The sequence below is a fragment of the Ornithorhynchus anatinus genome, chromosome 1, assembly GCF_004115215.2.
Source record: "Ornithorhynchus anatinus isolate Pmale09 chromosome 1, mOrnAna1.pri.v4, whole genome shotgun sequence".
Taxonomy (NCBI): Eukaryota; Metazoa; Chordata; class Mammalia; order Monotremata; family Ornithorhynchidae; genus Ornithorhynchus; species Ornithorhynchus anatinus.
In genome coordinates this window covers 81,980,313-82,002,844 of record NC_041728.1, presented here as the reverse complement: position 1 = coordinate 82,002,844, position 22,532 = coordinate 81,980,313, and the positions used below count along the sequence as shown (strand labels likewise).

Below are 22,532 nucleotides of genomic sequence, written 5' to 3'. Positions count from 1 at the left end.
GTCAATCATAGGAAAGACAGCACCATTTTGGTTTGTAATTCAACCCCTTCTACTAGGGTTTGGTTAACCTGATGAATGGATGAATGATGCATTTGTAATCCAAACAAATGATTTTTATGCAAATCATACCCCCACCACATACCCAGTGAGAATATTTGGACATACTCCAGTACTTCTTTTTTCAAAGGATTTACACACCAAGTACCTCATTTTGTCTTTATGATATCCTTGTGAAGGAGGGGGGATTAACTATTATAATGATAATAATAATAATAATGGTATTTGTTAAGTACTTACTATGTATGAAGCACTGTACTAAGCACTGAGGTAGATACAAGATAGTCAGGTCCCACATGTGACTCACATTCTAGGTAGGAGGAAGAACATAATTGGATTCCCATTTTGAACATGAGGGAATTGAGGCACAAAGAAATGAAGTGACATACCCAGTGTCACACAGCAGGAAATTGGCAGAGCTGGGTTTAGAACCCAGGTCTCTGACTTCCAGGCCCATGCTCTTTCCATTGTGGCATACTACTTCTCTAAATAATATACTCCCCACCTTGCATATGAGAAAACTGAAGAAAATGAGGCCAAAGGAAGCTAAAGGACTTGCCTGAGATCACATGACCCAAATCCAGTAGCAGAATCAAAACTATCACCAAGGCCTCCTCATTCCCACTTGGGTAGGAGAGGCATCAGGTAGGAGGTCACCCTCTGATGTAGAAATTACAAGAAATTCTCTTTAGAGCATAGCACCTATTGCTCCAGTCTTCCTACAATCTATACAGAGAAGATGGATTAACAGAAGAGTGCCTTAATATTGATTCTTAATTTGAATTGGTCTTATTCAAAGAGAAAACACAAAAAGAGAAAGATGAGAGTTGTTCCTCCTAAAATAAGCGCCTAGTATAGTGCTCTGCACATAGCAAGTGCTCAATAAATACTTTGAATGAAATAAACAACTGGGTGACTAGCCACCCTACTTGTGTGGGTATCTCCAAGTGGGCTCTTCCTGGAATGGTAATTAGAAATTTCTGTCATATATCCAAATACCCCATTGCCCCATCCTAAAACTCTAGCAGCTAGTGCGGAAACCAACCTCAACAACCCAGGTGGATTCCAAAACCTACTTTAAAGCACATGGGTTCATGAATTCAATTGTATGTAACAGAAGCATTGTTGGATATGTTCAGACATTTTCAGGTGATCCTAGATCCTGGGTTCTACTCCTGGGATGACAGAGAGAGTTTGTGGATGGTGTATTAAAGTAGCTAAAACAATTTGCTAGCACTTAATCCATCAGTGGTATTCACTGAGTGCTTATTGGGTGCAGAACACTGTATTAAGTGCTTAGGAAAGTATTCATTCATTCATTCATTCAATCATATTTATTGAGCACTTACTGTGTACAAAGCACCTTACTAAGCACTTGAGAGAGTATAATATAACAATAAACAGACACATTCCCTGACCACAAGAAGCTTACAGTTTAGCAAGGAAGACAGACATTAATCAGTGTTTTTTATTGAATGCTTAATATGAGCAGAGCATTGTACTAAATGCCTGGGAGAGTACAACACAATTAGCAGACACTTTCCCAGCCCATAGCAAACTTACAGTTATAAATCATTTATAACATATCATTTAAAGATATGTACATAAGTGCTGTGGGGGTGAGAAGAGGATGAGTATCAAATGCCCAAAAGGAACTGAGCCAACCTAATTTCATAAGCTTGTCGGCCCTACGTTTATAACATATTTGGTCCCTTGAAATCCCAAAGGATCAAATTTAAATTCTAACCTAAGGACAATCAAATGCTACTGAATATGACCTAAATAGTGAGTCTAGAACAATTCCTGCCTTTCACCAGCCTGGTGGGAAACATAAGAGCAGCCATAACATACAAGACTTACCGGAGGACTTGGCAGAGGCTGCTTCTGCTGTAGCAGTCATTGGCTGAAGTTGTGACTGTGAACACACCTGGCAGGACTAAACTTCTGTTCCTTTATCCACCGAATCTTTCTGATTTTTGTTTTTATTTTGTGTTATCTGTCCCTGTCTTGTTATCTTAGTTTTTTGTTTCATTCATGATTATTTGCCTATTGCCAGAACCCTCCCTTCCTTCATATTCTTAGATTCTGAGACCCCTTTTAAGTGCCAAGGGACCATGATTAATTTCCACCTGTACTTAATTCCCAGTGGTTAGTACAGTTTTCTGAATACAGTAAGTGTTTAATACTATTGCTACTATTACTGCAGAAAATTTGCTCTTGGGCACATGCTAGACAATGGTTAGAATAAGTCTCCCATTTAGCTGATCTTAAGAAACCTCATTTTATTAATTGTCTTCAACATTACCAAAGAATCATTTAGTCATTCATATGGCGTGGCTCAGTGGAAAGAGCCCGGGCTTCGGAGTCAGAGGTCATGGGTTCGACTCCTGGCTTTGCCACTTGTCAGCTTTGTGACTGTGGGCAAGTCACTTAACTTCTCTGTGCCTCAGTTACCTCATCTGTAAAATGGGGATTAACTGTGAGCCTCACGTGGGACAACCTGATTACCCTGTATCTACCCCAGCGCTTAGAACAGTGATCTGCACATAGTAAGCTCTTAACAAATACCAACATTATTATGTCCTAGAAAATCAGCCACCAAATCTTTTTTCTTTGACTGACAGGGTAATCTGCCCAACTCAGCTATCAAGAAAACATTGCTTACAGAGTTGTTGCAACTCTCTTCCATGAAACAGAGACACAAAATAAGTCAGACCTGGTTTGCAATATCTCAGATAACATAACCTTAGTTCATTTAAAGTGGACAATGACTTCTCTGGTGTCTAAACAGTGGAACTGTATATGTGTTAAATGTAAGACTAGCTTCTGATATTTGTTAACACATCATAGTATTCCAATGAACCCTCACTGAAAAAAACCTATAGATTGTTATTCAAAATCCATGAAGCCTATTACAAAGCTGCAAAATGTGGTATATCTTAATTTTACCCCCTTTTCAGAAATAATTCCAGCTCTTTCTACTTGTATAAATTAGCTTCAGATAATTTATTGCTATCAAATGAAATGACTTGAAAGTGCAAGTCGGTCTGAATATAACAGGATTTGCATATGACTCTCTTAATTTATCATAGTATATCACCTATAAACATTGTTCTATTGATGAACAGATTCTATTTTTTATTATTTTATTTCTTACCATACTACATTCATTTATTCAGATTGGTAGGCTACTTGATGATTTTTCTAGTAACTCATTTTCTTTGTATGACTACAATATTTATATGTTTTTTAACCAGGTTCATATAGACATATACAACAAATTCACATTTGGGAATCAGATGGCATTTTACTTTGTTCTAATTTGGTTCTAGTTTCTGGAGAACAAAGAATTATTCTATTAGAATTAGCATATAAATTAATCTCTGAAATAAATAGATAGCAACCATTTGGATTTGGGGAATATAGCAAATATTTAATGATCCAAACAAGTAACATTATTCATTAGCAGCACAGATAGCTTATTTTAGGGAACATGTGATTTTTTTTAACCATTACATTTTTAGAAAAATGAAATCTATTACTTTTATGTTTATGAAACTGTGAGAAGTGTTTTATGGAACTGAACTTCACAAATACTATATAAGGATAATTTTTACAACTGCTATAAACACTTATAAAGTACATTAGCCTAAACCAAATATTTTACAAGTTACCAAATCACTGCAAAGTTTATAGACAAACCATAAACCAAATTAAGATGGGTACTCTATTTTAATTTAATTTTAATGCCTTTATTAGATTTTGATTGTAAGTCAAATCCCATATGTATAAAACACATCTTTAGATAGCATTTTTCTGTGAAACTCTTTATTCATGAGTTTCCCATGGTTAACAGCATGTTCAGTGGTTGGAATTCTAGATTAGGGAATTAGGAGATCTGGTTTTACTGCCACTACTGAATTTGAACTTGGAAACATTTTTCCATCTCTAAAATGATAATATCTCCTTCAGAATTATACCTGGGTACTTCTGCTTTTGGCACAAGAGCGTTGTTACATTCTGGCCTTCCCCATTTTAACACACCAAAATGTAATTTCAACACACAGGACACACACATAGACACCTGAAAACTTACTCTCCTACTCTCCTACTCCTTATCCCATAAGTCCCTTCCCTTCAAACTGAGCAAGTGAGACAACTGAAAAGCATCATGATTCCTTAGCTCTCACCTCATATCAGTGCAACTAAAACTGTGTTTAACCAAACAGCACTCACAATACTCCAGTGTTCCCGAAGAGGACAATCCTGATCACAACTTGAGAGGGGAATGGTGATAAGTATGAACAGGAGGAAAGGGTTTTGAATTACTAGAGGAGCAGCGTGGCGCAGTGGAAAGAGCACGGGCTTTGGAGTCAGGGCTCATGAGTTCAAATCCCAGCTCTGCCACTTGTCAGCTGTGTGACTCTGGGCAAGTCACTTAACTTCTCTGTGCCTCAGTTCCCTCATCTGTAAAATGGGGATTAAGACTGTGAGCCCCACGTGGGACAACCTGATTCCCCTGTGTTTACCCCAGCGCTTAGAACAGTGCTCAGCACATAGTAAGCGCTTAACAAATACCAACATTATTATTATTATTAATTACTATGTATTTATACCAGACTAAATGAACCTAGCACTCTAAATTGTAAGCTTGTAAGCTCCTTAAAGGTGAGATGGTATCTACCAACTATACAGTACTGAACTTTCCAAAGCATTTAATACAGTGTTCTGCACACAGTAAGTCCTAAATAAATACCACTCATTGATAGTTATATAGCTTCTTTACTGCAAGATAATTGTTTACTCAATCAGCAATATTTACTAAGCACTTGCTTGCTTGAAACTGTGAGTTATTTTCCTTCAAAAGCCTGCTCCTCTCCATATAGACTCCCTAGACTAATTCTATCCAAATAGTCTACACTAGACACCTGGACTCTTTACCACAGGCTTTAAACCACTTAATTAGCTCTCCCCATCCCACCTTATCTAGCTGATTTCCTACTACAACTCAGTTCACACACTTCACACTTCCATCACCAACCTACACACCCCACCACCATCTCATATATCATAATACCAACCCCCGCCCATGGTTAGCTGTCCTGAAGCTACCTCCCCTTATATCCAAAAGTCCACCATTCTCTCCAGCTCTAAAAATCACAACTCCACTAAGAGGCTTTTATTTCCCTTATGCAGCAGGATCTATGCTTTCTAAGGCTTGATATTCACCCCAACTCAGTCCACAACACTTAAGTAGATACTTTTACTGTACCATTTCCCTTATGTTTAATTTATTTCAATGTCCACTTCCCACTCCAGACTGTAAGCTCCTTTTGGTCAAGGACAAGTGTTTACTGACTTTATTGTATAGTACTCTTCTAAGAGAGTGCTTAATAAATATCATGGATTGATTGGGAAAATGTGTGCTTACTTCAACTGACCCACCATCTAGACACCTCTTTATTAATTACTTGTATAAGTTCCTGATATCTTTTTTCTTTTTTGCGTCTGCCACTTGCTAAACAACTGCTCCACAACTAACAATCTGCCTAAAGGAAACTAAGGCTATGATCAGGAAATTCAATCTATAGTCAAATATTTTTTGTGGAGTGACACTGAGCTTACTGCTTGCACTAATTCTCACTGGATTTAACTTTTCAGCTGACTCAAGTGGGTAAATTTTTCAACCACCCTTCTGTGACTTATGGTGCCATTCCAGCACCCCCTCTATGCAAGTATTGACAAAATATCATAATCATTATCACAATATCAGTAGCCATTAGCAAAGCCATTAGCATCATCCCCTCTGAATTAAGCTATGATTTGGGTTTATATAGGGAGGAAACATGTCTAACAAGTCTGTTACATTGTACTCTGCCAAGCACTTAGTAAAGTGCTCTGTACACAATAAGTGCTCATATATACAATCTGCCCCCTCTTCCAGTGTTGCTTCAGGCTTGATATGGTGATCACATGTTACTTTCCCATCCCTGTCTTCTCTGGAGCTGCAGGCACTATCTCCACCTCTGCCCTCATCTGATGATGCTCTCACCCTGACCAATCAATCAATGTTATTTACTGAGTGCTTAATGCGTACAGAGCACTGTACTAAGTGCTTGGGAAAGTATAATATAGTAGAGTAGGGAGACATGATCCCTGCCCACAAGGAGCTTTGAGACTAAAGATCCACGATCCTCACTGCTCTCTGGCACTTGTAGCTGTGTGATCACTATTACCCTCCGGGTCAGCCAATGTATTATCACCACTTGCCGTGTGCCACACTGAGATGAAACTCTACCTGGCTTACCATATGGAATTGGCCCTGAGCAGAAGACATTTTTCAAGATGCATAGTTAGACAAAGAAGTTGAAAATAGAATCTGTTAAAGAAATTGGTAACAATGGAATATCATTAAGCATCTCTACTTTTGGAAAACAAGAATATCAAGAGGAGGTCCTGAAAATGGTAACATTTTCTGCAAGCAGCAAATTCAGCAGCTTAGGGAACTATAATTCCAAGCATACCAAGGAAAATGGGTTGCTCTCACCATCAGTGGTGTCACCTTTGAAACATATGATGGTCTTTTATGTTTCCCTTTATTTTTATATAGTTATATATGGCCATTGCCTCAGATCATATACTACTTGAGGGCAGAGAATATTTCCTCCTATTCTTTTATAATAGCATTAGTAGAACTGGCATCATATTAACTAACCATGAGAAAGGCAGATATGGAAAAAGTAAAGTCACCACTGAAATCCATTCTATAGACGAAGTTAGACTATAGATAAGTCATTCATAGTTACTAAGTATTCTACAACTTCCCCTTAAGTTCCTTTAGTATTTTTAGGTATTTGTTAAGTACTGGCACTGTACAGGCACTGTACTAAGCACTGGGACACTAGCTACTCAGCTTGGACATAGTCTATATCCCAAATAGTGCTTGATTACGAATTCCCATTATACAGATGAGGAAACTCAAGCACAGAGAGTTCAGTGACTTGACCAAGGTCACAAAGCAGACCAGTGGTGGAGCCAGGATAAGAACCTAGATCCTCAGACACCCAGGCCTGTATTCTACTCCCACTAGTACACACCACTTCTAATCAGATCTGTTTACATCTAATTTACTAATCTGGTCCAAAATATCATATGTAGTCATTATAGTTTGATCATCCCTCTGACTTGTTCGTTACAAAAAAAACTCAACAATTTTGCAGTGGGAATTTCTCCAACACTTTCCTTAGTAGAGATCAAATCACACACTGAGTTCTCAACTATTTCTCTTTCAGTCATAAGTGTACCTTTAATCTCATGATCAGCAAATGGTCCCACAGTTCCCTAAGCAACATATTTCTTTTGATATATTTAAAAAGCCTCTTGGAATTTGTTTTTCAAACTTCTCCCCTTCCTCACTAATTTTTTTTGTACCCCAACTTCACAGACTTTCCAGTTCTCTTGTCAGTATTTTTCTTTGGGTGATCATAGGGTTTATGTTTAGTTATACCTAAAAATTACTAATAATTTTGAAAAATTCACACTCATTTAATTTGAAGAGAAATATGTTAATGGAGCAATATTTTACTGGGTGACAAGTGGGCAGAAGAGGATGTAATCAGCAATATACCTGGAAAACTAAAATACTGCAATGCCAAAAACCAAGGCAGACATGGGGGATGAAGGATGGCACAGAGGATCATTATGAGTGGAAATTCTCTTGGAAACTTTTATTTGTACTGAAATGCTGTTCAGGTGATGAAAGTTAGGTATGAACCCAACTGGACTCGTATCAGTGATGTTTTACAGATAAAAGAAAGAGAAATGAGAACTTTAAGACACATAGCATTTTGGAATGGTATGTAACCTTTGTAAAATTGCCACAATAATTTAGTCATGCTACATTCCTATGACCTAGAAAAACACATTCTTAATCTCTGGGAATGTCACTCCCCTCCTTAAAAACCTCCAGTGGTTGCCCATCAACCTCCACACGAAACAAAAACTTCTCACTCTGGGCTTCAAGGCTCTCCATCACCTTGCCCCCTCCTACCACACCTCCCTTCTCTCTTTCTACTGCCCACCCTGCACGCTCTGCTCCTCTGCCGCTCACCTCCTCACTGTCTCCCACTCACACCTATCCCACCGTCAACCTCTGGCCCATGTCCTCCCGATGTCCTGGAATGCCCTCCCTCCTCACCTATGCCAAACTAACTCTCTTCCCCACTTCAAAGCGATACTGAGAGCTCACGTCCTCCAAGAGGCCTTCCCAGACTGAGCTTCCCCTTTTCCCTCTGCTCCCTCTGCTCTTTACCCCTTCCCCCCTTCACCTCCCCTCAGCTAAGGCGCCTTTCCCTCTGCTCTTCCCCCTCTTCCTTCCCCTCCCCTCAGCACTGTGCTCATTTGTATATATTTTTATTACCCTATTTATTTTGTTAATGAGCTGTACATCCCCTTGATTCTATTTATCATGATTATGTTGTCTTGTTTTTGTCTGTCTGTCTCCCCTGATTAGACTGTAAGCCTGTTATTGGGCAGAGATTGTCTCTATCTGTTGCTGAATAGTATTTTCCAAGCACTTGGAACAGTGCTCTTCACATAGTAAGTACTCAATAAATTATATTGAATGAATGAATGAATAACAGAAACACTATATTCTCTTTTGACACCCACTTCATTCTAAGATTAACAATAATTAAGACTTATAATCATCATCATCATCAGTATTTATTGAGCATCTACTCTGTGTGAGCACTGTACTAAGCACTAAGCATGTTCCATTATGTATGGGGAGTATTTGTAAATCAATCAACCAATAGTACCTATGGAACTCTTACTTTGTATAGTGCTTGGGAGAGTACAACAGTGTTAGTTGAAATGATATAAATGGATGGGCTACCATAGTTATGAGCAATTCACAGATCAGTAACTTCTCTGCACAAATCTTTGCTGCAAATTTCTAGTCTTCTAAATGTGACAGAAGTATGGCATTGAGTTTTGGAATCATTCAACAATTACTGAATGTCTAAGTGCTACTCATTATGTAAAGGTTTAAGCTGAACTGTCAGACAAAGTTGATTCACCTATGCTGGGCAGCAGCAGCATACGAACGAGTCAAAGGCAGATGATCAAATGGTCAAAACGTTGGTCAAAAGACAATGGCAGAGACTTAAGTTTTTACTGCATGGAAGAAGGCAATGGTAAACCATTTCAATAATTTTTTACCAAGAAAACTCTATGGATAAAGTTCATAAAGTCGCTATGAGTTGGAAATGACTCGACAACACTTGATGATGATGAATCAAGTGCTACATGCTGACAAATCTAACAATTTACACCCACTTTATTCACTAGGAGGGATATAATCTAACTTTTCCCTTCCATTATAATTATTAGAAGTTGGGATAGAATCCTGTTTTTATAAATTTACAGGCTTCATTGATGCACAGATAGTATGTATCCACAACAAAAAATACACCATTACAGCTCCTAAAAATATATCAGAAAGTAAAAGAACATACTGTTACAAATCTAATTATGAGTAATATGATTTCTCAAGCCTATTCTAACCTAATTACTCCTAATTCTCTTCATATTTGAGATGTGGTCACAGACAATGAATTTACCTTGGGGTGCAATGTTGATGAAAAATCTGATGAGGGACTGATAGTATAGACTACAGAATGTACACACATAGATCATCACTCTTCTACTAGAGGGAGTTAACTAACCTAATCAAATTTAAATTGAATTTCAATTCAATTGATGGGATGGCAAAAAGATCTGTCCAGCCTTTAAAGATCTAAGAAAGATCTAAAAAAAGCCTAAAAAGATCTGTCCAGTCTAATCAAGAGGATAATGACTGACTCATACAGGTAGATGATTATCTGTTCTTTCCTCCAACATCTCCAGTGAGAAATACTGTATACCATCTTGGCAGTTTTTTCCAATCCCTTTCAGAAAAGATCTTCCTTTTCGCTGCTTTAAGCCCATTTCTCCTTGTTCGATTCTCAGTATGGTTGTGGAAAGCAAACATTCTGTGTCCTCATGAAAATCTTTTCACCTGGCTGAAGATTGTTATTAAATCAACTGTAGGGGTGAAGATTGTTATTAAATCAACTGTAGGCTTCTCTCCAAGTTAAAGTGAAATTCCTTTTCAACCCTTGAACCTAGTTTCTATATCTTTAATTTTTTTTTCAAATTTATAGCTATGCATTCAAGGTCTACAGGAAATCTGGATGGTGACTGCTAAAAATTGCAAACAAATGCTGCTCTCCTTTCTATTTTTTTCCAATTATTTGCATTTTCACTGGACTTCTATGGAAACAGAGAAAATGGCTTTGCTCTTCACAACCTGACCCAGCTATCTGTGGCAATGAGAGCAAAGGGCACCACTTCACAGGGTAGATGCCACCTTACTGACTTCATAACTTTTAGAACACTAAGATATTGCAGTCATTCAGGACCTGGCATTTCACTTTGTATATTCTTACCCCAGTCTCTGTTTATGTCATTCCTGTTCTCTTGCTGCTGCCCTGAATCTCCCAATCTCCAGTAATGCATTCCAAAAGCTCCACTCTTCTCCTTTGTCTCCTCTCTAAATTCCCCTGCACCACCCCTCATCCTATAACCTTTATAATAATTGTGGTATTTATTAAGTGCTTACTGTGAGCCAGACACTCTATGGATATGGTCTTCAGAAGACCTAACTCCATCATGGGCAAACTTTCCTTCATCTTCAACCTCTTTCTGTCCTGTGCACTCTTCCTCCTTACCATCACCAAGACCTGCTCTCACCTGATGACACTGTATCCTATGACACTCCATCCCCAGAAGCCTTCACCTTTTCCCATGCCCCCACATCATGGAGAAACAAGGAGTTGGCCTACTCCTTTTCCCGCCATGCCCTTTTCACACCACTCTACTCACTCTATTTGTCACTTTTCCTCATTAATAATAATAACTATTATTATTATGGCACTTGTTAAATGCTTACTATGTGCCAAGCACTGTTCTAAGTGCTGGGGTAGATACAGGTTGGACACAGTCCCTTTCCTACATGGGACTTACATGCGTAATCCCCATTTTACAGGTGAGGTTTCTTAGACTCTGAGAAGTTAAGTGACTTGCCCAAGGTCAGACAGCAGACATGTGCCAGAGTCGGGATTAGCACCCAAGTCCTTCCTACTTCCTAACCTGTGCTCTATCCACTAGGCCATACTGCAGCTCTTCCTCTGAAGCCCGTGTCCTCTACCTCTACCACCCTCTACTCCTCCCTGGCCTGGCTCGGTCTAGCTTCTATTTTTCTGAGACTGATACCGTTATCTTCCTTTTTCTCTCCTGCTCTTTCACACTGTCATGTGGACTTCAAATTCATGTGGATGTTTTCGATAACCCCACACTGCCTACTTCCTCTTATGCCTTATTTTCACAGACCTCCTACTCCACCACAACTCATCCACACACCAACCTGGCATATTAGACCTCGGCATCACTATTCATTATATCATTTCTAATCTCACCATTTTGGAAATGCAATTCTTTGGCCACACCCTCTTCTAATCTCACCACTTTGGAAATGCAATTCTTTGGCCACACCCTCCTAACCTGATTTTTTACCCAAATACTTCTCCAGCAAAATTATTCTCTCCCCTTACAGAGATTTTAAGATTCTCTCCACCTACCACAATCTATCAGGCCCTACTTGAACATCCTAACAGTTTTCCCTCTCGATGCAAGTATCCGTGCCCTTAACATTGTCTTCTCTGATTCACCTTCTATCTGGCCCCTATCCATCCACTGATAATACATCAGTAACCTCCAGTAATGCTGCATTGGCAGAAATTCAGTCCACAGACCAACTTAGCCCCTTCAAATTCACCATCACTTGCTTCAAGTGCAACATTACTACTGTCTTGACTATCATGCCCAGTGCCCCAACCACAGTTTTGAAATATCACTAATTCCATCCTGAAGAAACATATACAGCCACTCTCCACTTTACTTGTACCTGATGATCTTGCCTACTTAGTTGCACAAATGGAAACTATCAGGTGTGGGTTCCAAAAAATCTCTCCTTCATCTCTCCAGTTCCCTCCTACTCCTATAGCCACTCTGTCATCCTTCCAAGCTATCTCATAAAAGGTCACTTGCCTGCTTTCAGAATATACCCCCTCAATCTACTCATCCAACCTATCCCTTCTCAAAAAACTTTTTACCTACCCTTTTCCTTCATTAATGGTCATTATCAACTGCTCACTCTCCTATGGCCCCTCATCTTCTGCCTTCAAACATGCCAACCTCTCTCCAATCCTCAAAAAAGCTTTTATGAAGTCCACTGCACCTATAAGCTAGTTCCCTATCTACCCAGCTCCTATTTTGGCCAATCTCTTACATACACTTGCTGCTTCCACTTCTTTTCTTCCAAAACACTTCTTGACCCTCTATAATTTTTTCATCCTGTTTACTCCTCTAAGACCACATTCTCCAGGTTTCTTTCTTGACCCTCTATAGTTTTGTTTTCATCCTCTTTACTCCTCTAAGGCCACATTCTCCAGTTTCAACAACATCATCCTTCTAGAAAAACTAATGGACTTAACCCTATCCTAATCTTCCTTGACATCTTGACTCTCTCTGACACAGTGAATCATTCCTATCACCTGGAAATGCTATCAAACTTTAATTTTATCAACAGAGTTCTCTATGGTTTTTTTATTACCTTCTGGCCACACTTTCCACTTCCACACCCCATAACTGTAAGTGTTCTTCAAGGCTCTTTCTTAGTCTCTAACTCTTCCTACTTTTTACCCATGGCTTGAATTACCACATTTATACAAGTGATTCCCGAACTTCTCTCTCTATAGCCTCAAACTTTCACTCCTCTGCAATTTCACGTTTCATATTATCCTCCAAACAACTCCACATGGATGTTCCACCAGCATCTTAAGCTTAATATTTTAAAAAGTGAATTCATGTTCCCTTCCAAGTCTTCTCTTCCACCTAAGTTTCCCATCACAATTGACAACATCACTATACCTCTGTCTCAGCAGCCCAGAACCTCAGGGTTATCTTTGATTCCTTCTGCTATTTGAACTCTCACATTCAGTTTATTAAATACTGTCAGTTTTCTCCACAGCATTACCTACCCTAATCTCTACATCCAAAAAACCGCCACCTTTGTCCAAGTATTGATCATATTCCAACTAAACTACTGTTCCAATCTCCTCCTTTCCTGCCTCTAGTTCCTTTTCTCCTAGTCCATCATTCACTCTGCTGTCTAGATCATTATCTGAAATCATCTTATATTCATTTTCCTTTCCATTTGAAGCAGAAACACATGAACAATGACTTTAAGGAACTCCAATAAGCTCTTTTTTCTTTTTCCATAGCATATTACATATTCTTCATTCCTCTCAAGCTAACATGCTTTCTCTGCTTCTCTCTCTTCTGTCTCACCTTTATCGCTCATACTTTTCTTCCTGTCTGGAACTACTTAACTCTTCAATTCTGCCAGCATATAGCCCACTCCATCTTTCAAGCCCCTTTGAAATCACATATCCTCCAAGAGATGTTCCCTGATTATGCTTGTCATCCAAAGCCTTAACCTCTACCACCACAGCACTTTTGTTCCACCCCTGCACTTATGCATTTATTGATCATCTGTAGCATATGACTTGCATACTCCACCATTTAAGCATGTACTATTTAAGCACATGTCCACTTTTCCATTCCCTTTTTCCTTTAATTTTTTTTTTTGTATGTGTGTGTGTGTGTGTGTGTACTTCTAGCAAACATGACTAGATTGTGAGCTCCTTAATTAAGGACAGGGATTCTTCTAATTTTATTGTAGTTTCCCAAGTGCTTAGTATAGTGTTTTGCACATACTATCGATTGATTGATTGATGCTTTTGCAGCAGACCGATGTCTATGTTTTTTTTTAAGTCTTAAGGAGATCTTTAGAAGGGGTGGGTGTTACTGTGAAAGACTGAATTAAGAAATTACTATCAGTGAATGTAAACAGCCTAGATATATTGAGGAGCAGCATGGCTCTGTGGAAAGAGCCAAGGCTTGGGAGTCAGAGGTCATGGTTTCTAATCCCGGCTCTGCCGCTTGTCAGCTGTGTGACTTTGGGTAAGTCACTTAATTTCTCTTGGCCTCAGTTACCTCATCTGTAAAATGAGGATGAAGACTGTGAGCCCCACGTGGGATGACCTTGTATCCCCCCAGTGCTTAGAACAGTGCTTTGCACATAGTAAGCACTTAGCAAATGCCAACACTATTATTATTATTATATATTTGTAAGCCACTTGGAAATTTTGCCTCTCAGTGTTTTTGAACAAATTGACCCACCCTTGATATTTGCAGAGCAGTATGCATTATTCTACTGCATGAAGTTATTTTAATGTCTTGAATGCCTTATCCTTTCTGATGGTGGTAGCTGTGGAATGAACTCTTTCTGGATTAAGGTCTTGTCAGATTGGACATTATGAGGGAGGTTACACAGTTTATTCCTGAATTCATTTGGCAAAGTGTCCAACTTATTAACACCCATAGTGCACAAAAGGAAACTAAGCCTGTGGGTACAAAATCTGGCAAGTTCATTCAGCTTTTTCTTGCTTTAATTTTCTTAAAGGTTATTCTCAGACCACTCAATGCAAAAACTCAGCATGAGTGATTCTAGATAAGATGACTATTAGGGAAATAAAGGATATATGAAGGATACTAAATTAAAAAGTTCTGAAAAAGTATTGGTAGTCTAAAAAGTAGACCAATTCACAAAAAGTTTGAATTCCTAAATCTCAAAATTGAGTTGTTCTTCTATTGGAATTCAGTGAACATTTCAAACTACTCAATGGTAAGGGTACTTATAGACTTGGGGAAACATTATGTTGCTAAGTAACATAGTTTGCCAACTTTGGATGCTGAGAAACAAAAATGAAAGGGTGAGAAAAATTATAATAATTAAGCCCGTATGAAAAGAGAGCATTAATTATGGTTTCAAATCCTGTCATGGAGTTTTGCCGTAAAAACAAGGACATTTCTAGATGGCCTGGTTTAGGGGCTATGGAATTCTGAAGACAACTCCCTAGAGTAACCTAGCTGGATCCTACCTAGCTTATGTTTTCAAAATTCAATAAATTCATTAAAATTATTAATGGGATGTGAACAAATAAGAGGCCTTTCCCAACAAAGCCCTCATTTTTCCCTCTGCATCATCTAAACATTTGAATCTGTATCATTTAAGCTCTTGATATTCATCTCACCCTCAGCCCTATAGCATTTATGTACATATCCATAATTTAATATGGGTCCCCCTCTGGACTGTAAGTTCCTTGTGGGCAAAGAACGTGTCTACTGACTCTGCTGTATTATACTCTACCTAGTGTTTAGTACATTACTCTGAACACAAAAGCACATCTCCTCCAAGAGGTCTTCCCTGACAACACTCTCATTTTCTCTTCTCCCACTCCCTTCAGCGTCACACTTGCACTTGAATTTGAATCTTATTCACCTCTCCCTCTGCCCCTCTACACTGAAAGTTCCTTGTGGGAAAGGAAGATGTCTACTGACTATGTTATCGTGGTGTATGATGTAGCATGGGCTTGGGAGTCAGAGGCCGTGGGTTGTAATCCTGGCTCTGTCACTTACCAGCTGTGTGACTTGGGGCAAGTCACTTAACTTCTCTGTGTGTCAGCTACCTCATCTGTAAAATGGAGATTAAGTCTGTGGGCCCCACATGGGAGAACCTGATTACCTTGTATTGATCCCAGTGCTTAGAACAGGGTTTGGCACATAGTAAGTGCTAGCCAAACACCATCATTATTATTATTATTTACTCTCCCAAGCACTTAATATAGCACTCTGCACATAGTAAATGCTCAGTAAATACAATTATTGAATTGATTGATTGACTGAACACAGTAAACACTCAATAAATACCATTGATTGATGTAGTCTTTGATGTATTCTGAGATGGTGGGGACTAATTTTCATTAGGCTTACAAAAATTTACCTTTATAATGAAACATTCATGATTGAAAATTTTTTATTATTTTTATTGAAATTCCTCAATGTACAAAGAACTTGGCAAACCAGAAAGCTGCCAACTGCACTCAAATTCTCCAAGGTATATTCAATGTTACAGTTTTAAACTGCTTTTAACTAACATTTATTTTACTGTATTTCCATAGTCAACCTTTTCATTTTTGTTATCATTGATAGATAATATGTTCTCTTTTTGGCACCTATATCTGCTCAAGTCTATCAAAGAGTTAATAAAAGGGCAAATTTCATATTTTACACAGATTTAGCATTCTATCTTACCTGTTCTCCTTTTTCCCCCTTCTGACCAGGTAAACCTGCTGGTCCGGGCAAACCTGATTCTCCCTAAGGAAAAATACATTTGTGGGTTACCAAAATGCGTATATATTGATAAAACTCTGAAGCGCTCTATTAAAATGATGTTGCTTATCACAGAATTCATTCATTCGTTCATTCAATCATATTTATTGAGTGCTTACTGTGTGCAGAGTACTGTACTAAGCACTTGGGAAAGTACAATACAACAATTAACAGTGACATTTCCTACCTGTAATTAATTACAGTCTAGAAGTGGGCAGAGAGGCATCAATACAAATAAATAAAATTACAGATATGTACATAGGTGCTGTGGTGCTAGCAGGGGGGGAAGAGCAAAGGAAGCAAGCCAGTGTGATGCAGAAAAGAGAGGGAGATGAGGAGAAGTGGGGCTTAGTCTGGGAAGGCCTCTTGGAGGAGATGTCGAAGCCCATATCATTCGCCTCTACCACCCTCTCCAGTTACTTGTCGCTGTCATCTACCACCCTCCCGGTCCCACCTCCGACTTCTTCAACCACCTTGACCCCTTTCTCACCTTCCTTCTCTCCTTCTCTCTGCCCACTCTGATCCTTGGAGACTTCAACATCCATATGGATGTACCCGACGACTCCTCTGCCGCCCGCCTGCTATCCCTCCTCGACTCTGCCCACCTCCTCCTCCACCATACCGCGCCCACTCACCGACTCGGTCACACCCTCGATCTCGTCATCTCCTACCGCTGCACTATCTCCTCCCTCACCAACTCTGAAATCCCTCTCTCTGACCATAACCTTCTCACCTGCCTCATCTCTCACACTCCCTCCCCCTGCAAATCTTCGTTACTGCCCCACAGAGACCTCCGCTCTCTCGATCCCATCCGTCTTTCCAATAGCATCTCTCCTCACCTTGCCGCCCTGTCCTCTCTTCCCACTCTCGACGATCAGGTCTCTGCTCTCAACTCCACCTTCTCTACTCATCTCGACTCTCTCACCCCCCTTTCCCTCCACCGCTCTCGCTCCACTAACCCACAGCCCTGGATCACCTCCTCCGTCCGCCTCCTACGCTCCTATGCTCGAGCTGCTGAGCGCTGCTGGCGAAAGTCCAAGCACCAAGCCGACCTCACACACTTCAAATTTATCCTTTCCTGCCTTAACTCTGCCCTCTCCTCCTCCAGGCAAAGCTTCTTCTCCTCCCTCATCGACACCCATGCCCGTCACCCCCGCCGATTGTTCCGGACCTTTAACTCTCTCCTTAGGCCCCCTGTTCCTCCCCCTCCCCCATCTCTCTCCCCCAATGATCTGGCCACCTATTTCCTCACGAAAATCAACACGATCAGGTCTGAGCTCCCCAAAGTCACCCCTCCGCCTCTCCCCTCCCCCCCACCAACCCCCTCCCCTACTTTCCCATCCTTCCCTGCAGTATCCTCAGAGGAGATCTCCTCCCTCCCTGCAAGTGCCACCCCCTCCACCTGCGCCTCGGACCCCATTCCCTCTCACCTTATTAAAACCATCGCTCCTGCCCTCCTACCTTCCTTAACTTCTATTTTTAACCACTCAGTCTCCAAGGGCTCCTTCCCCTCTGCCTTCAAACATGCCCACGTCTCCCCCATCCTAGAAAAACCCGCTCTTGACCCCACTTCCCCCTCCAGTTATCACCCTATCTCCCTACTACCCTTCCTTTCCAAAATCCTAGAACGAGTCATCTACAGTCGATGCTTAGAGTTCCTTAACTCCCATTCTCTCCTAGACCCCCTCCAATCTGGCTTCCGTCCCCTCCACTCTACCGAGACTGCTCTCCCTAAGGTCACCCATGACCTCCTTCTTGCCAAATCCAATGGCTCCTACTCCATTCTAATCCTCCTTGACCTCTCTGCTGCCTTTGACACTGTCGACCATCCCCTCCTCCTCCATACCTTATCTCACCTTGGCTTCACAGACTCTGTCCTCTCCTGGTTCTCCTCTTACCTCTCTGGCCGGTCATTCTCGGTCTCCTTCGCTGGAGCCTCCTCCCCCTCCCATCCTTTAACTGTTGGAGTTCCTCAAGGGTCAGTTCTTGGCCCTCTTCTGTTCTCCATTTACACTCACTCCCTCGGTGAACTCATTCGCTCTCACGGCTTTGACTACCATCTCTACGCAGACGACACGCAGATCTACATCTCTGCCCCTGTCCTCTCCCCCTCCCTTCAGGCTCGCATCTCCTCCTGCCTCCGGGACGTCTCCACCTGGATGTCGGCCCACCACCTAAAACTCAACATGAGCAAGACTGAGCTCCTCATCTTCCCTCCCAAACCCGGTCCTCTCCCAGACTTCTCTATCACCGTGGATGCACGACCATCCTTCCCGTCCCGCAGGCCCGCAATCTCGGTGTCATCCTTGACTCGTCTCTCTCGTTCACCCCACACATCCTATCCGTTACCGAGACCTGCCGGTTTCACCTCTACAATATCGCCAAGATCCGCCCTTTCCTCTCCACCCAAACGGCTACCTTACTGTTACGGGCTCTCGTTATATCCCGGCTAGACTACTGTGTCGGCCTTCTCTCTGACCTCCCTTCCTGCTCTCTCGCCCCGCTCCAGTCTATTCTTCACTCTGCTGCCCGGCTCATCTTCCTGCAGAAACGATCTGGGCATGTCACTCCCCTTCTTAAACAACTCCAGTGGTTGCCTATCAACCTCTGCTCCAAACAAAAACTCCTCACTCTAGGCTTCAAGGCTCTCCATCACCTTGCCCCTTCCTACCTTTCCTCCCTTCTCTCTTTATACCACCCACCCCGCACGCTCCGCTCCTCTGCCGCCCACCTCCTCACCGTCCTTCGGTCTCGCCTGTCCCGCCGTCGACCCCTGGGTCACGTCCTCCCGCGGTCCTGGAACGCCCTCCCTCCTCACCTCCGCCAAACTGATTCTCTTTCCCTCTTCAAAACCCTACTTAAAACTCACCTCCTCCAAGAGGCGTTCCCAGACTGAGCTCCTCTTCTCCCTCTACTCCCTCTGCCATCCCCCCTTTACCTCTCCGCAGCTTAACCCTCTTTTTCCCCTTTTCCCTCTGCTCCTCCACCTCTCCCTTCCCATCCCCACAGCACTGTACTCGTCCGCTCAACTGTATATATTTTCGTTACCCTATTTATTTTGTTAATGAATTGTACATCGCCTTGATTCTATTTAGTTGCCATTGTTTTTACGAGATGTTCTTCCCCTTGACTCTATTTATTGCCATTGTTCTTGTCTGTCCGTCTCCCCCGATTAGACTGTAAGCCCGTCAAACGGCAGGGACTGTCTCTATCTGTTGCCGACTTGTTCATCCCAAGCGCTTAGTACAGTGCTCTGCACATAGTAAGCGCTCAATAAATACTATTGAATGAATGAATGAGTGAAAGATGTGCCTTCAGTAAGTCTTTGAAGGGGGCAGAGTAATTGTCTTAGATTTCGGGCAGCACAGTTAAGTGTGAACTGGAGTCAGGAGAAACAGGAGACTGGGAGGACAGCTAGGAGTCTCCACAGCTAGGAGACCACAGTAATCCAGGTGGGATAGGATGAGTGATTGTATTAATGTGATAGGTGGGATAGAGAGGAAAGGGTGGATTTTAACAATGTTGTAAAGGTGGGACCAACAGGATATTTTTGGATTTAATATGTGGGAATGAGAGAGCGGAGTCAAAGATAATGCCAAGATTATGGGCTTGTGAGACAGGAAGGATGGTGGTGCCGTTTACAGTGATGGAAAGTCAGCAGGAGGACAGGGTTTCGGTGAGAAGATAAGAGTTCAGTTTGGACATGTTAACCTTGAGGTGACAGAATAACATCCAAGTAGAGATTTTAGTGAATGAAATAGAGCAGAATGAAATAAGGGCATTTAATAACCAGCAGAGTATCAAGGAAAAATTGTTGATTTTGGTCTGCAGTGTCCAAACAAATTTTTTGAAGATCACTTTTTTGCCTGGGACTTGATCTACCAAGGGCAAACCTGTCATTAAATGTCAACTTTACAATGTCTGTCTACCCCTCTAGACTGTAAACTCACTCTGGACAGGGATATGTCTACCAACTCTGTTATACTATACTTGCCCAAGTGCTTAGTACAGTGCTCTGCACACAGTAAGCACTCAATAAATACGACAGATTGATTGACTGATTAGGAGGAATTGTACTATGTAGGCAAGATAAACATTTTGGCCAGCCTTGAGTGATCATTAGACACCTGATTAGACAAACTGAATATGAAGCTTTTCCAGGACTTATTCCTGTCTCCATTTCTTCTGCCACCCTGAATATTAGCCCCCAGGCTGATGATCTGGGGAAGGGAGTTGGGCATAACTGCCTACATATTCAGGCTGCAACTGTCAATCAAAGTGGATTCTTGAATCAATTAGCATGCAGAAGGATGCTTTTTTGTTGTAAAAAAATACCCTGCTGCATGATCTCAGCCTATTAACAGCTCTTCTATGTGAACAGTAAAAAAAATTCTAGGATCAAATCTCTCTAACACTTTCAAGCCAGAAAGTCAGAATAACAGTAGTGATAGCACACTGGGAGTTTTTTTCAAATTGTGATTGGGGTTAACTATCATTATTACTGTCACTATCCTCTGTCACACAAACCACTACTCTTTTATTCATTCATTCAATTCATTCAATCATATTTATTGAGTGCTTACAGTATGCAGAGCATTGTACTAAGCATTTGAAAAGTACAATTCAGCAATAATTATTTTGGGAATGGATATCTACTTAGTAGATTATCCAATATCTCTGCTTTCCCTTCTTCCTCTGTTGCTTGCTTTTTGGACATTTCATAACTTCTTAGCACTTTATGCAAAAATCAGGAAAATCAAGAAAAGATGAAACTCAAAATAAACAAATATTACTAATTTGCTTCAGGTGAGAGTTAAAATGATTGGGTAAACTGAGGATGTTGAATGCATCACTAAATTCACTTATCCACATTATGTTGGAGTCTTCCGTGTGGTCATAAAATGACCTAAATGGCAAAGTTTATTCTTAAACCCTAATCAGATCAGTCACAGCTTATCCATGCTGTTACCACAGAATTTTTCGCTTTACACCATCTTACCTAAGGGCAAACACTCACCCAAAATGTTAACATATTTGAGAACTTAATTAATACTCTGGTTCCAGCATGTAAACAATGATTTATACAGTGGTTTGATGATCTGATGCTGTGACTAAAAGCGGAATAACTCCTTTAGCCTGTCAAAACATATGTGATACCCAGAGAACAGACTGTTGCAAAATTAGAGGGCAAAGAAGAACACTGCATTTGCCCAAGGCAAAAAAGAGAATTTGATTTGCCGTAAGGCATGGGAACATAGACTCAGGAGAAATATGCTGGGTTTTATGTACTCTTGGCAGATTACAGATGTTCACAGAATCCAGAATGAGGGTAAAACAGGGAATTCCTTCCTTAAGCCCTCAACATGGCCTAGTGGATAGAATATGGGCCTGGAACTCAGAAGGTCATGGGTTCTAATTCTGGCTCCGCCACATATCTGCTATTTGACCTTGGGTAAGTCACTTCACTTCTCTCTGCTCAGTTACCTCATCTGGAAATGGGGATTAAGACTGTGAGCCCGATGTGGGACAGGGATTGTTTCCAACTCGATTTGCTTGTATTTTCCCCAAGTGCTTAGTACAGTGCCTGGCACATAGTAAGAATTTAACCATTATTATTATCATCATTATAATCATTATTATAGACTCTGACTCCAAGGAAAAGGCCATATCAAGAAGAGAGGAATCACAATAGGAATGAGTTCCCTACGGTGATTTTCTTACAGTAAGGTAAGAACTCTACTTTCAGCTTCTACTCTTTCCTCTGCAGCTACTGTTTAACTTGGTAGCAAGGTGGAATTTGGGGTTAAAGACAGAAAGAAGCTCAGTGAGCCTTCCCCACTCCTTTATCTGCAGGCACACAGTCCCTGGCATAAATGAGTTTGGGGCCGAAGACTTTGTAACTCTTCTTATCTTCTCTCCTTGCCCACCCAGCGCAGAATTGGTCTTGTTAACCAAGAGGAAGCAGAATTGGAATCACTGCTCTCCAGCTGTTTCTCTAAGCCTAGAATGGTGGGATAATGCCACATTGAAGGAATCTCAAGTTCATGGGGTGTGCAATAAGTAGGACAGCCAGTCCA

General features: G+C 41.0%; 1 protein-coding gene across 3 annotated transcripts in view; it reads right to left on the bottom strand.

The window, feature by feature from the left end:
• Positions 1–22,532, bottom strand: part of COL19A1 (collagen type XIX alpha 1 chain) — a 340,279-nt gene that overhangs the window by 244,111 nt on the left and 73,636 nt on the right. For all 3 annotated transcript variants that reach the window (XM_029066938.1, XM_029066939.2, XM_029066941.2), the window contains exon 9: positions 16,378–16,440. In XM_029066938.1, coding sequence (XP_028922771.1) covers positions 16,378–16,440 — 63 coding nt within the window. The remainder of the gene's footprint in view (positions 1–16,377; positions 16,441–22,532) is intronic.